At 45.5% G+C, this 12,966-nt stretch overlaps 1 protein-coding gene across 4 annotated transcripts in view; it reads right to left on the bottom strand.

Moving 5' to 3' along the window:
- KCNH1 (potassium voltage-gated channel subfamily H member 1) overlaps positions 1-12,966 on the bottom strand; it is a 346,134-nt gene that overhangs the window by 296,238 nt on the left and 36,930 nt on the right. For all 4 annotated transcript variants that reach the window (XM_045012018.1, XM_045012019.1, XM_045012021.1 and 1 more), the window contains exon 5: positions 3,586-3,704. In XM_045012018.1, the coding sequence (XP_044867953.1) occupies positions 3,586-3,704 (119 nt within the window). The remainder of the gene's footprint in view (positions 1-3,585; positions 3,705-12,966) is intronic.

The following is a 12,966-nucleotide window of genomic DNA, read 5'->3' as shown; positions in this document are numbered from 1 at the left end:
CACCTTTCTCAATGGTGATTCGGAGGGGAGTATCGAACAGCGATATATCCGTGCGGCAGCCAGAGTTCGCTTCCTTTAATAATATGATATATTTTGCACTGATGCTGCAGGGTTCCCTCCCCACTTTGAACTCTAGGATACAGACGTGGGGACCTGCATGAAAGACCCCCTAAGCTTATTTCTACCAGCTTCGCTTAAAAACACTCCCCAAAGCACAAATTCTTTCTTGTACCTTGGATTAGGTAACGCTGCCACCACCAAGTGATTTAAACAAACATTTAGGGAGGGCCACTTGGAGCCCTACCTTCCCCAAATATCCCCCAAGCCCCTACTCCCCCTTTTCTGAGGAGGCTTGAAAATATATCCTGACCCATTGGTACAGATGAACACAGACCCAAACTCTTGGATCTTAAAACAATGAAAAATCAATCAGGTTCTTAAAAGAAGAATTTTAATTAAAGAAAAAAGGTGAAAGGAGCACCTCTGTAAGATTAGAATGGAAGATAATCTCACAGGCAATCAGATTCAAAACACAGAGGGTTTCCCTCTGGGCAAATTGTAAAGTTACAAAAAGAAAGCCAGGAATACCCTTCCTCTCAGCACAGAGAACATTCACAAGCCAAAATAAAAGTAAATCTAATGCATTTCCTTGCTAAATACTTACTAACTCTATAGGAGTTAGATTGCTTGAGTCTTTGATCTTGCTCCGGCCAAAAGCCACACGGGACAGACAGAACAAAGCCTCCCCCGCACCACCACCCCCGGATTTGAAAGTATCTTGTCCCTTTATTGGGCCTTTTGGTCAGGTGCCAGCCAGGTTACTTGAGCTTCTTAACCCCTTACAGGTAAGAGGATTTTGTGCCTCTGGCCAGGAGGGATTTTATAGTACTGTATACAGAATGGTGGTTACCCTCCCCTTTAGATTTATGACAGATGCCCTGTTCTGAAAGAGCTTCAAGAACGGCATTAGTCTCCACACTATCAAATGCCTTCTCATAGTCCACAAAGGCAATGCACAAAGGGAACTTGTATTCCCTTGAATGCTCTAGTAGTTGGTTTAGAGTGAAGATGTGGTCTATCATGCTGTAATTTCCTGCTCTCTAGGTTGCTGTTCATCCAGGTTTCACGACAGTCGATTTGTTATCATTTTGATGAACAACTTATAGACATGCGAAAGCAGTGCAGATTGGACGATAGTTCTTTAGATTTTCCTGATCGCCTTTCTTATGCAGCAAGATGGCATTGGACTCTTTCCAACTGGACGTTATCTTCTGGATTTCCAGGTAACAGCTGAACCTTTGGGTGAGAGCTTTCCAGAGTTCCTGATCTCCCGCCTTAAGCACTTCTGCTGTCTACATCCTGGCCTGGAGCCTTCCCCTCTTTCATTTGATGGACTGTGTAGACTCACCCCTGCAGCGCCTCCTGCTGGTGACTTCTGGGAATTAGCTCATTCCAGCTCCAGAGTGCTCTCTGCAGGCCAATGATCCACTTGTCCTCTGGCCCCCGTGTCCCTCCCTGGACCCCGGTGCCCCTTTAACTGGGGTGCTGCCCCCTAGCAGTACCCCTCCAATCTGGGTCGCCCCTCCCTGGGAAACCCCCACCCACTATCCCCACTTCGCCTCAGTATAAGGCTACTGCCAGTCATCATCTAGCCCCCACGCCCTGGGGGCAGACTGCAGTATCAGCCTACTCATCACTGGCAAGGTTGGGTTTGGACCTGCTGCCTTTGCCTACCCCTGCGCTGCCCTCTGCAACCCCCAATACCTATTGGCCTTGTGCTAGGCTGCAACCTGGGGCTTTCCAGGCTGGAGCTCCCCAGCTCCTCTGCCTTTCCCCAGCCCTGCTCCTACTCAGGTACCCTGTCTCTAGCTCCCTGCAGCCAGGCCCATCTCCCTCTACAGCTAGAGAGAGACTAACCCTGGGTTCTGGCTCAAAGCCTTTTATAGGGACCAGCTGAGCCTGATTGGGGTGTGGCCCAGCTGCAGCCACTTCCCCAATCAGCCCAGCTTAGCAGCTCCCAGCCACAACCTTCCCCCAAGGCTGTTTTAAGCCCTTCAGGGCAGGAGCAGGATAACAACCCCGCTACAAACTTCATGATGACTTCGCTGATGAGAACTGGGAGTATGTGTTCATTGGTTTGTTGAAGTGACGGCATTGGGACATCTATATGGGATACAAACAGCTGGGTATAGAAATCCCTGCAGAATGCCTACATTTTTGTTTGATGGGTTACTGATTCTCCATCCTTGTTCTTCAAAGCTGATAATGATGACCTATACAACACCAGTTCCCGTTTGCATTTTTTGAGACTTTTTACAATCTTCAGCAGCCTTTAGGAGCTGAAGTGTATTCCTAAATAGCCTTTTGAAGTGTATTCCTAAATTACCCCAGAATTTATATGCTGAATTTTAGCCCAGAACAAATTTTTTACAACCAGTTCATAAAACCCTCAAAATAAGGGGCTTTTAACGAAACACCGACAGAGTTAGCAATAACAGTGATTTTTACTATCATTACTTTGCAATCACAAAAACTCAGCCAGAACATGCATTTGGACTTGTCTAGCTTCCCAAAGGAAAGATATTATCAGGTCCCAATTCTTTTAGATACTTAGTGCCTTCTGGGAGTCACTGGCCATCTCATTAAGGGAGCTTAGCACCTTGCAGACGGTCTCTCGTAATGTGGTTCTGCTCCTGGGAAAGCTTCCATAAAGTGAGTGGATGGCTACAATATTGGTCAAAGACATCTGACTTTGGAAGACCACAAATCCTCAGATCCAGCTTCCTCCTAGGTGTTCTCCCAACCCTTCCTACACTGATAGTCCTCAGCCAATAGGTATTTCCCAGGCTTCTCTGCTGTACTACCCATAGCTTTTCCCACCTCAGTTATGCTCACATGAGCGCTCTGAGATTCAATGAACTTTGAGATCCTTGGAAGAAAGGCAACATATAAGTGAAAAATACTGGTTAGTATTAATATTGTTATATGACCTCTCTGGTGATCATACAAGTGTAGATCCTAATATTATGCTTAGTTTACATGACATTTTATGGACAGCACTTATTGATTCATTGTCCAGGGGGACTTCCTGCATAGCACGTTTGTTCCTGGATTCCCTCCCTTCCACCAAGCCTGAACCCTATGGCTAAAGAGCACAGATGGTGCATAGCTAGTATAGAGAGAATATTATCAGCTATATGAGGATATGCAATTATTATGAAGCCACCTTTCCCCATGGTTAGCCCTCGGGGCACCTTTTCCACTGGGTTCCCACATTCCTTCTCCTCTTCACCATATGCAAAAGATATGTAAACTAGGTCTAGTGTAATTTCTCCATAAATAAGGTCTTGGTAATTTGGGGCAAAATGAGACCTTCTTACATCTACCGCAGTAAAGATGTAAGTACTTCACTTACAGTGCATTTAGGTGGGTCATTCATCTGCAAACTGCACTAGAAGACTGTGATTTTAGGGTTATGAATCTTGCCTTCTGACCACAAGTTCCATACACAGACGTACTGATTCAGCAATCACACTCTAGTCACACGCTCCATACTCTCTCTCTCTCAGGGAAATGAGACATTACCTCGGCAAGTCGAGAATGCTTGTGAACGTTCTCTCCTTTCTGCACGCTTGGAGCAAGCTGCTGCAAGACGCCCCGGCTGCTTGTGAGGGCTCGTGTCAAGCGAGCAAACTTCCCCCAGCCTTGAGAAAACAGAACAAAGATTACACAAGAGTTACAAGAACCAATATGCAACTGTATTTCAGGATGACCCTCCTAACTCAAGGGATCAAATTCAGCAGTGATAAACGTGGTAAAATTTAACCACATGCCAGATGGAAGTGAGTCACTAAACAGGTGTCAGTGTGGCAAAGTGGCCAAAAAGTGTGGCAATTCAACGGCTGTGCAAGAGGACAGTTACATGGATTGGGTCTTTCCTGGGGACAAAATTCTGCCCTGGAATAATCACCTATTGGAATAAGTGATCTGATTCAGATCTCACATCAATGCAGGAGATGCTCCTGGCCTATCCAGGTGAGAGACCAGAATTGGGAACAATGAGAGTTATAACAAAAATTGAATCTGGTCCCAGATGTGTAGGGGACGGTGTGGATGTAAGCAAAGAAATAGACCATACTATATGATCTAACAAAAAAAAGTGCAGGTGAAACCAGCACATGATTTTATACCCTCTGCAGATGAGAGGAAGGAAAAAGCAAATACTTTTTTCAAACTTTGCAAAAACATTCAGCTATTGGGGAGAATTTATATGCTGAATTTTAGCCCAGAACAATTTTTACAAGTGATTCATAAACCCCTCAAAATAAGGGTCCTTTAACAAAACACCAACAGAGTTAGCAGTAACAATGACTTTTATGATCATTACTTTGCAATCACAGAAACTCAGCTAGAACATGCATTTGGACTTCTCTAGCTTCCTAAAAGAAAAATATTATTAGGTCCCAATTCTGCAAGATACTTAGTGCCTTCTGGGAGTCATTGGCCATCTCATTAAGGGTGCTTAGCACCTTGAAGACTGTCTCTCTTTATGTGGTTCTGCTCCTGGGAAAGCTTCCATAACCTTCTGACTCCATTAAGAAAAGAAATTATACTATTTTTAAAGAGCAGCCTGGATTGCTAATGTGCAAGTCTCCTATTAAAGTCATTGGGATTTGAGTGGTTAGAGTGCTGCACAGTACTTTGAACATTTCCTGTCAATGCCCTGTTGTGAAAGTGTTTGCTGGAATGTGTTTGCGCTAAATAAAAGGTGACCTGACATACGTTTCTTAAGGAAAGTGCAAAGGAGCAACCCTTAAAAAGGTGTGGAATCAGACAAAGAAACAATTGTTGAGGCAAAGAATGTCTCTTACAAAGCCAACATTGAAGCCACCCCCTCTCCCAATGTTTTTAAAGAAGGTCTGATTGACAGAGCTGGCTGGAACCAACTGCCTCTTTCCTGTAGAATTCCACAGTAATTAGACTTTTCATTTCCATCCACTGGGGCAAATCTGATCTGAGTAAGGAGCACAGTGTTTGCCCCAGAAAGAATCATAGAATATCAAGGTTGGAAGGGACCTCAGGAGATCATCTAGCCCAACCCCCTGCTCAAAGCAGGACCAATCCCGAGACAGATTTTTGCCCCAATCCCTAAAAATGTCCCCCTGAAGGATTGAACTCACAACCCTGGGTTTAGCAGGCCAATGCTCAAACCAGTGCGCTATCTCTTCAGAGAAACAGATCACCTTTCAAAATACAGAGACAAATCCTCAGCTGAGGTTAATCAGCACAGCTCTATTGACTCCAGTGCAAGTATACTAATTGGCCCCAAATCTGTTATTTTTCACAATAGTCAGACAGATACATTTTCATGGCAGCTTTTTAACACAGTACATTTCTAAGGGAATATTCTTCCCTTGCTGTCTATGAATAAGTCTCATTAACATTAACGGGCCAAGTCCTGAAGCCATTACTCACTTCTTATTCAGGCAAAACTTTGAGAAGGCCAATAGGTGTTAGGAGCAATTTCCCCCAGCATGTTCTCATAAGGGCCAGATCCACAGCTGGTGTCAATGAGCATTGATCTTCTAAAGCTAATAGAGATGGTGTAAGTTGGTGTGTCTCCATTAGCTTTAGAAGATCTATACTCATTGATACCAACTGAGAATCTGGCCCTAAGACCTTCCTTTGACATAACTTGGATATCGCATGACTCCACCGGAGTTACTCCTGATTCTTCACTGACTTACACCACTGTAAATCAAGATCACTGGATTTACAGTGCTGTGCATCCAGAGAAACTGGGGGAGAATTTGTTCAAGTGTCAGTAAATAGAATTACATGGGTTTACAGTCTCAGCTTTATAGTATGTGATATAAATAAAGCATGTACACCATATGAGTATTCTTAGCAATTAATGCTGTCCGTGGTGCTGAAATGAAGTGTACTATGCTGTGCGTAAAGATTACTCACAAAATAATATGTTAAATGGTACTTAAACATTGCAAAGCCAAGCACTGGGACAGGAAATGCCAGAATTAAGGCTGTCCACACAAACATAACGTGACTCCCTTGTCCACATGCATTAAGATACAGTCTTTAAATTACATGATCACATACAATTCTCCCACCAGGATCCCTGCCTCATTCAGTGCACAGGATGGACAGAGCTCAATTAATGAGCAACTATTCAATATTTTATTTTATCTTCATTGAACAATGTGTGGCCCTAGGCCTTATTTAATTCACACTATTCAAACTTTGCCCTGGGTGTGTGTGTGTGTAATTTTCTAGGTTTTTAAAAAAGCAAACCGTGGAATCATATTGACACGCACATGGGTTATCAGCAGGATTGGAACCTTTAGATCCATGGCAAGGCTATCTGCCCCTTGAGTTGATGGATTTACCAATAGAAGTAGTAGGTTGTCATCCTCTATGTGGACCAGGGTAGAGGCAGATGAGGCACACATTGCCAGTGGGTTTTACAGATATTTGCTGAGAACAGAAGAATGAGGAGACTTGGAAATCTGGGGTCCCATTCCATGTTCAGGATGGGAGTCTATTCTAGTGGTCACCCTTCTGTCCCTGTCTCCCTCAGTCTGTCCCTATTCTTGTACTGTCTTTTCCCCATTGCCCCCCTGCAGCATCTCCTTGCATTTCCCCACCTCCCCTTCTTATCCCAGTTCTACTCTAATCCTCTGACCTCCCTGTCCAAGTCCCAGTCTTCTCCCCACCTCAGGCTCCTCATCCCAGTCTATCCACAGGCTCCTTGCCCAGAGTCCCAGTCTCTCCCCTTCCCAGTTCTCAGTCTTAGTTCCATAGATTCCAAGACCAGAAGGGACCACTGTGATCATCTCATCCAACCTTTTCTATCACCCAGGCCACAGAATTTACCCAAAATAATTCCGACAGCATAGCTTTCATAAAAACATCCAATTTTAATTTTAAAAATATCAGTGATGGAGAATCCATCTTGATGCTTGGTAAATTGCCCCTCACTGTTAAAAATGTACAGCTTTTTCCAGTCTGAATTTGTCCAGCTTTAGCTTCCAGCCTTAGATTGGGGAATACCTTTCTCTGCTAGACTGAAGAGGCCATTATTAAATATTTGTTCTCCAGGTAGGTACTCATAAATTAATATAGTTACCCCTTAACCTTCTCCTTGTTAAGCTAAATAAGTTGCTTTCTTTGAGTCTATCACTACAAGACAGTTTTCTAATCCTTTAATCATTCTTGGGGCTCTTCTCTAAACCTCCTCCTGATAACTCCCCATCCCAGTTTTCCCATCCCAGGTTCCTTGTCTGAATCTACACCCCCTGCACCCTCCAGTCTGGTTCTTGTCCCTTCTGCATTTGAGACAGGTCACTTCCTCCTCCATACTGCGTGGTCACCAGCAAGGGGGCACTGAGATCAGATCTCCCTGTTCTTAATTCTGGTTTCCATGACCAGGATGGCCTGTGGCACCAGACAACACCAATTTCAGGGAAAATCCTGCTCAGCCCTGGGCAGGAGCATGCTCAGTACAGATTAAATTCCTTCAGGATTCTGTTGACAAACTTTAACAAGTCTCTACTGAGCATGTGGAAACAAAGTTTTTCAAAGGCTTATAACTTAGCCAAATCTGAGCTGTTTTCACAGGGATGGCAAAAGGCACATCCCTGGCCCAGGGCAATTTCAAGTCTTTCCTCCAAAGAATGAAAGCATTAGAATGTCTCAGAAACAATTATAGGAATTTTTTTTTACCATGGACAAGCTAAGATATTTGAACCTAATCTCATTCTCTGATATGGCTCAACCATTGATGATGAAACTTTAAAAATAAATTCAGCCTGTGGCAGACACCTGGTGAGGAAAATTTCAATCCAAACAGTTAACGTTGGGCAAAGTTATAAGCAACTGAAAACAGGATCATATAAAGAGAAGTGTCATGCAAACAACTATATAAGCAGAGCTGGGAGTACTGCCTATAATGAGACTGCAGGCCCAATTCTCCTCTTGCTTATTCCAGATTTACATCATTGTAACTATTGATTTCAATGGAATTGCCTTGGATTTACAGTTGGAAGAGGAATCAGGCACTGTGCCTGAAGAGTGCATAATAAGTATGTGAGTATGCCTTAAGCAGAGCTGAGCTTTGAGAAATTTTTACCGTAGAACAATGGGTAAGTAAATGTCATTAAAATTTTACAGAAATTTAAGCAGTGCCATGTAGATGCAAAGCCTATCTATGGCCAAAAAGTTTATTATGCTTTTCAAGTAGCATTAGGTATTATGAAGCTGAGAGATTCTCTCACTTCTTCTGTTCATTTCTGTTCCTTATTTAAAAGCGCTGGGAATATTCTGCAGTAATGGTCTAAACCCTACTGCTTACTGTAGCAATACTGCTGTGTTTTGGGCAATTAGTGTAAAACACCATCCTTTTATTTTTAAATGGAAGGAAAAGAAAATGGTGTAAACTCCAGTGTACACAGTGGTTCTATATGTGGCATCACAGAGACAACACTGGCATCAACAGCACCTACAGTAGAATGCTCATTTGTGTCTCAGTGCCCTAAGAGGAAGGAATCCCTCTTGATCTCATTACAACACATTACTACAGAAGCCTGAAGGAAGACACAAACTGCCCGTAGGTATGCAGACATTTAGGGCAAGGACTGATTACTCTCATTAGTCAATAAAGACAGACCAAGAAGCGATGGACTTATTTACTTTCTCTGCTCTAACTTATCAGAAAAAACACCAAAAGTAAGAGCCATTAGGCAGTGGAACAAAATGCAAAGGAAGTCCAGGAGCTCCGATGCTGTGATTCTAAAGTCAAGATTTGACCCATGTTTCAAAAAAAGGTATAATGGCATCAGTCCTGCCACGATGAGGGGGAACAGACTACACCACCTAGATTAAACAGTTGTTTTCTTCCCCCCAAGGTGATAGGCATTTTCCTATACCTGAAACCACCCACTTTTTTCCTCTGAAAAAAAAATTTAAATTGTATTGTGAAACTCAAAGACACTCATTATGCAATTCACCTTATAAGCATATTTATTTTTCAAACAATCAAAAAGTACATATAATATTGTCCAAGAAGCCAGCTTGCATTTCTGGAATAGAACAATAACAGTATCCAATCTAATAATAGTCTTGCCGCCCACTCTCCTGTTTTTGTTCTTCTGTTGATACGTTAAGCACCTGTTCTGTGATGAAGTTTTGACCAAACCAATCTGAACATACTAAAACTCACTCCACTAGTACGGAACTGGCTCAATAACAGTGGAGGTCTTAAAAAGACAAAATTCTGAATTCAACTGTCCTGCTGTCCATGACTTCACTGTCACAATTTTTCATCATTTTGATGCAACTACTGTGATACAATCTCCTTTGCAACCGTAGAGGTGGGCAGAAAGCTAGACCTTCAATCTTGAATGCTAGAAGAAAAGGAAAGAACTCAGGATCACAAAACCATCAGCCGTGTTTCAACATCCTCTTCTTCCTGTTTTGGGCTCCATTATGGCCTTTGTATTAGGCATCAGTTATGTTGGCTAAGAAAATGAAACAACCCACCACTTTGCTGAATTGATTTTCTATTTTGTTCTTGTGAAGTTCTAGTTCTTTTGTTGTTAACTGACTCAAGCCAGATTTATACTGAGACCACAAGGGTAGTGTCTTCCACTTGTGACCTGCCAAGTCCCCCCCTAAATCTGCTTCAGTTGCTATTGTAAGCAAAGGCCACTAGCCATTTGGAGGCTTGAGAGAAGCAATTCCCAAGGGTATGTCTAATTCCATGGGAGCGAACCCCCCAGCCCAGGTAAACAGATTCATGTTAGTGGGGCTTGCACTAGCACGCTAAAATTAGTTGCACAAACATTGTGGCACCAGTGTAGGCTCAGGCTAATTACCCGAGCACAAGCCCACCCTGCCCCATGGGTCTAAACTTGGGTGTCTAGACTGAGCCACTGCTGGTGTCGCAACATCCAAGCATATTAGTCCAAGCCCTGCAGCACAAGTCTCTCTGAGCAGGCTGGGAGGCTCTCTCCCAGCTGTGGCACAGAAACTGTGTAAGCAGACTGCTGATCTCACCTGCTAGAGAGGCACAAACACTCTGTGGGGGCCAGACCAGGAGCTCCATAGACAAGCCTGGCAACTGACTGCAGGCACCAGAAAGCCTGTTCATGGCGGGAGCTTCCCCAGCATACGAGTTGCGCCTGGACAGGCCTCATGTTTGAGAGGAGGAGTTACTTGGCCAGAGCCCAATTGCCATGTCTGGGTGACCAACTGCAGGCCCCCAAAAGCATCTCTGAGTCTGCACATGTGACCTGAGCCTGGGCAGGGACGGTTTTGTAGAAGACACCTGGAAACAGGGAGTCGGGTTACAGCAGCCACAGGGAATTCAGCCCAGAAGTTTCACCATGCAACAGAAGGGGAGACTCCATTTTGTCTCACCTGGTCAGAGGGCTTGGGACTGACCCCAGCTCCACAAAGGAGAGACTGAGCCCCAAGACTCTGCTTTGCTTGTGAGGACTGACTGCCAGCTCTGCCTGGTAAGCTGCCTCTGCACGGGGGCCCTATAGAGGAGCGGACTCACCCCTGCGGTACCTTCTGCTGGTCTCTCAGGGAATTAGCTCACTGCCAACCAGGAGTGCCCTCTGCAGGCCTCTGAGTGATCCGCCTGCCCTGTTGTCTGGGGTGCTGCCCACTAGCCAGGGGCGGCTCTACGAATTTGGCCGCCCCAAGCAGTCGTGCCTGCGGGAGGTGCACGGGAGCCGCGGGACCAGCGGACCTCCCGCAGGCATGACTAAGGAGGGTCCGCTGGTCCCACGGCTCCAGTGGACATCCCGGTTCGCTGGTCCCGCGGCTCCAGTGGAGCATCCACAGTCATGCCTGCAGGAGGTCCACCCGAGCCGCGGGACCAGCGCACCCTCCGCAGTCATGCCTGCGGGAGGTCCGGTGGACCCGCGGCTCCGTTGGACCTCCCGCAGGCATGACTGCGGAAGGTCCGCCGGACCCGCCTGCCGCCCTCCCGGCATTTTGCCGCCCCACACGCGCACTTGGCGCGCTGGGGTCTGGAGCCGGCCCTGCCACTAGCAGTAACCCCCCAGTCTTAGTGTCTCCCCTCCCCAGGAAATCCCCACCCACTATCCCCACCTCACCTCAGTATTTGGCTACTGCCAGTCATTGTCTAGCCCCCACGCCCTGGGGCAGACTGCAGTATCAGCCACTCATCACTGGCAAGGTTGGGTTTGGACCTGCTGCCTTGGCCTACCCCTGGGCTGCCCTCTGCAACCCCCAGTACCTGTTGGCCTTATGCTGGCCACAGCCTGGGGCTTTCCAGGCTGGAGCTCCCCAGCTCCTCTGCCGCTCCCCAGCCCTGCTACACTCAGGTACCCCATCTCCAGCTCCCTGCAGCCAGGCCCTTCTCCCTCTACAGGCAGAGGGAAAATGCTGAGCTCCTGGCTCACAGCCTCTTTATACAAGCCAACTGAGCCTGACTGGGGCATGGCCCAGCTGCAGCCACTTCCCAATCAGCCGAGTTTAGCAGCTCCCAGCCACAACCTTCCCCCAGGGCTGTTTCCAGCTCTTCAGGGCAGGAGCAGGGTAACCACCCTGGTACAGGCCCCTTCCCTTGGAAGGGGAGAACTATCAGCGTACCAGGAAGGTGTGCCAGACCTTTTCACTGAGCTCCAACAACAAGCTGCAGCCTGTGGGTGACTTTTGAGGCATTTTGATATTCTTACTTAGTTTGTGGACATTTCATGTTCACTGCTGGGGGACTGGCTGGTTACTCAATTATTTGAGATCCTGGATTCCCTGGCCTGTTCCCTTTCCATTCTGTTAACATACTGCTATACATTCTGTGAGTAATAGGCCCAGGATTTCCTGTAATTATACATTGTAATCTCCCAGAGATCATAGTCGTTGTCTGTTAATTTATTAATTGGGCCATTAGGTGAAGGCACTGAGTGCAAAAGAACCCAGGCCCCAATGATGCTAAGGTGAGTCACTGACATTTCACGTACCACATGCTGGGTAATACTAGGAGAAGACTCCATGTTTCTAAAACTAACTGAGATCTTAATTAAGAGAACTATTTACAGAGATGCTGCAACTGCAGCTAACATTCCAGCCATGTGCACACAGACTGTCTTCCTGGTGTTACCGCCACCTTCCCTCCTGAAGCCTGTGCTCTTTCCTCCAAATATCATGCAGATTTCTACAAGCAAGGTCCTCAAGAGGGAGGAATAAGGGTCTATATCACTTTTGGAAACCGGAGGTCCCCCAGGAGGGAGCTCCATAAGCTGTTGTATAAAATGCAATGTTATGTTTTTAACAGAGTCCTCCTTGTGCTCAGTGCAAATTTCAATACACTGTAGTATTTAGGTGCAATGATACAAACACAGTCTTCTTGAGAATTCCCAGGTGCCCTTGAGAAGGTGAGCATCTATCCTTATGGAGCCAGTGTGATCTAGTAGACAGCACTAGATTGGGTGTTAGGAGCTGTGAATTTTATTACTAGCTTTGCTACTGACCTACTGTGTGACCTTGGATAAGTAATTTCACCTCTCTGTGCTTCTGTTTCCCCTCCCACCATTTGTTACTCCTGTGAATCTAGACTGTAAGCTCTTTGGGGCAGGGATTGCCTCTTTTTCATTGTGTACAGTGTTCAGCACAATAGGGCCCCAGGTCTCAGAAAGGGCCTATGGGCACTACTGTAATACAAACAATTTTTTTAGTCTTGCTTTTTCAATCAGGCAGCCATGATGCAAATGGTGGTTGCAGAATACTTTTTGAACTTCCACCGTGTGCTTCAGATCTGTGTTAGGTCTGACTTCTTTCTCAAAAAAGTTTAAATAGTGTGTTCTACACCCATATCTCAGAAATGGAGGAAGAGTGCACTCAAGAAGTCCTCATCTTTTTCCATTTTAATTTTTGTTCTCTGAGCAAATGGCAAAGACACTTTACCCTGCAATCTTGCAT

Source organism: Mauremys mutica, chromosome 3 (assembly GCF_020497125.1).
Source record: "Mauremys mutica isolate MM-2020 ecotype Southern chromosome 3, ASM2049712v1, whole genome shotgun sequence".
Lineage (NCBI taxonomy): Eukaryota > Metazoa > Chordata > Testudines > Geoemydidae > Mauremys > Mauremys mutica.
Note: the sequence above shows the minus strand (reverse complement) of the source record. Positions and strands in the feature narration are given on the sequence as shown.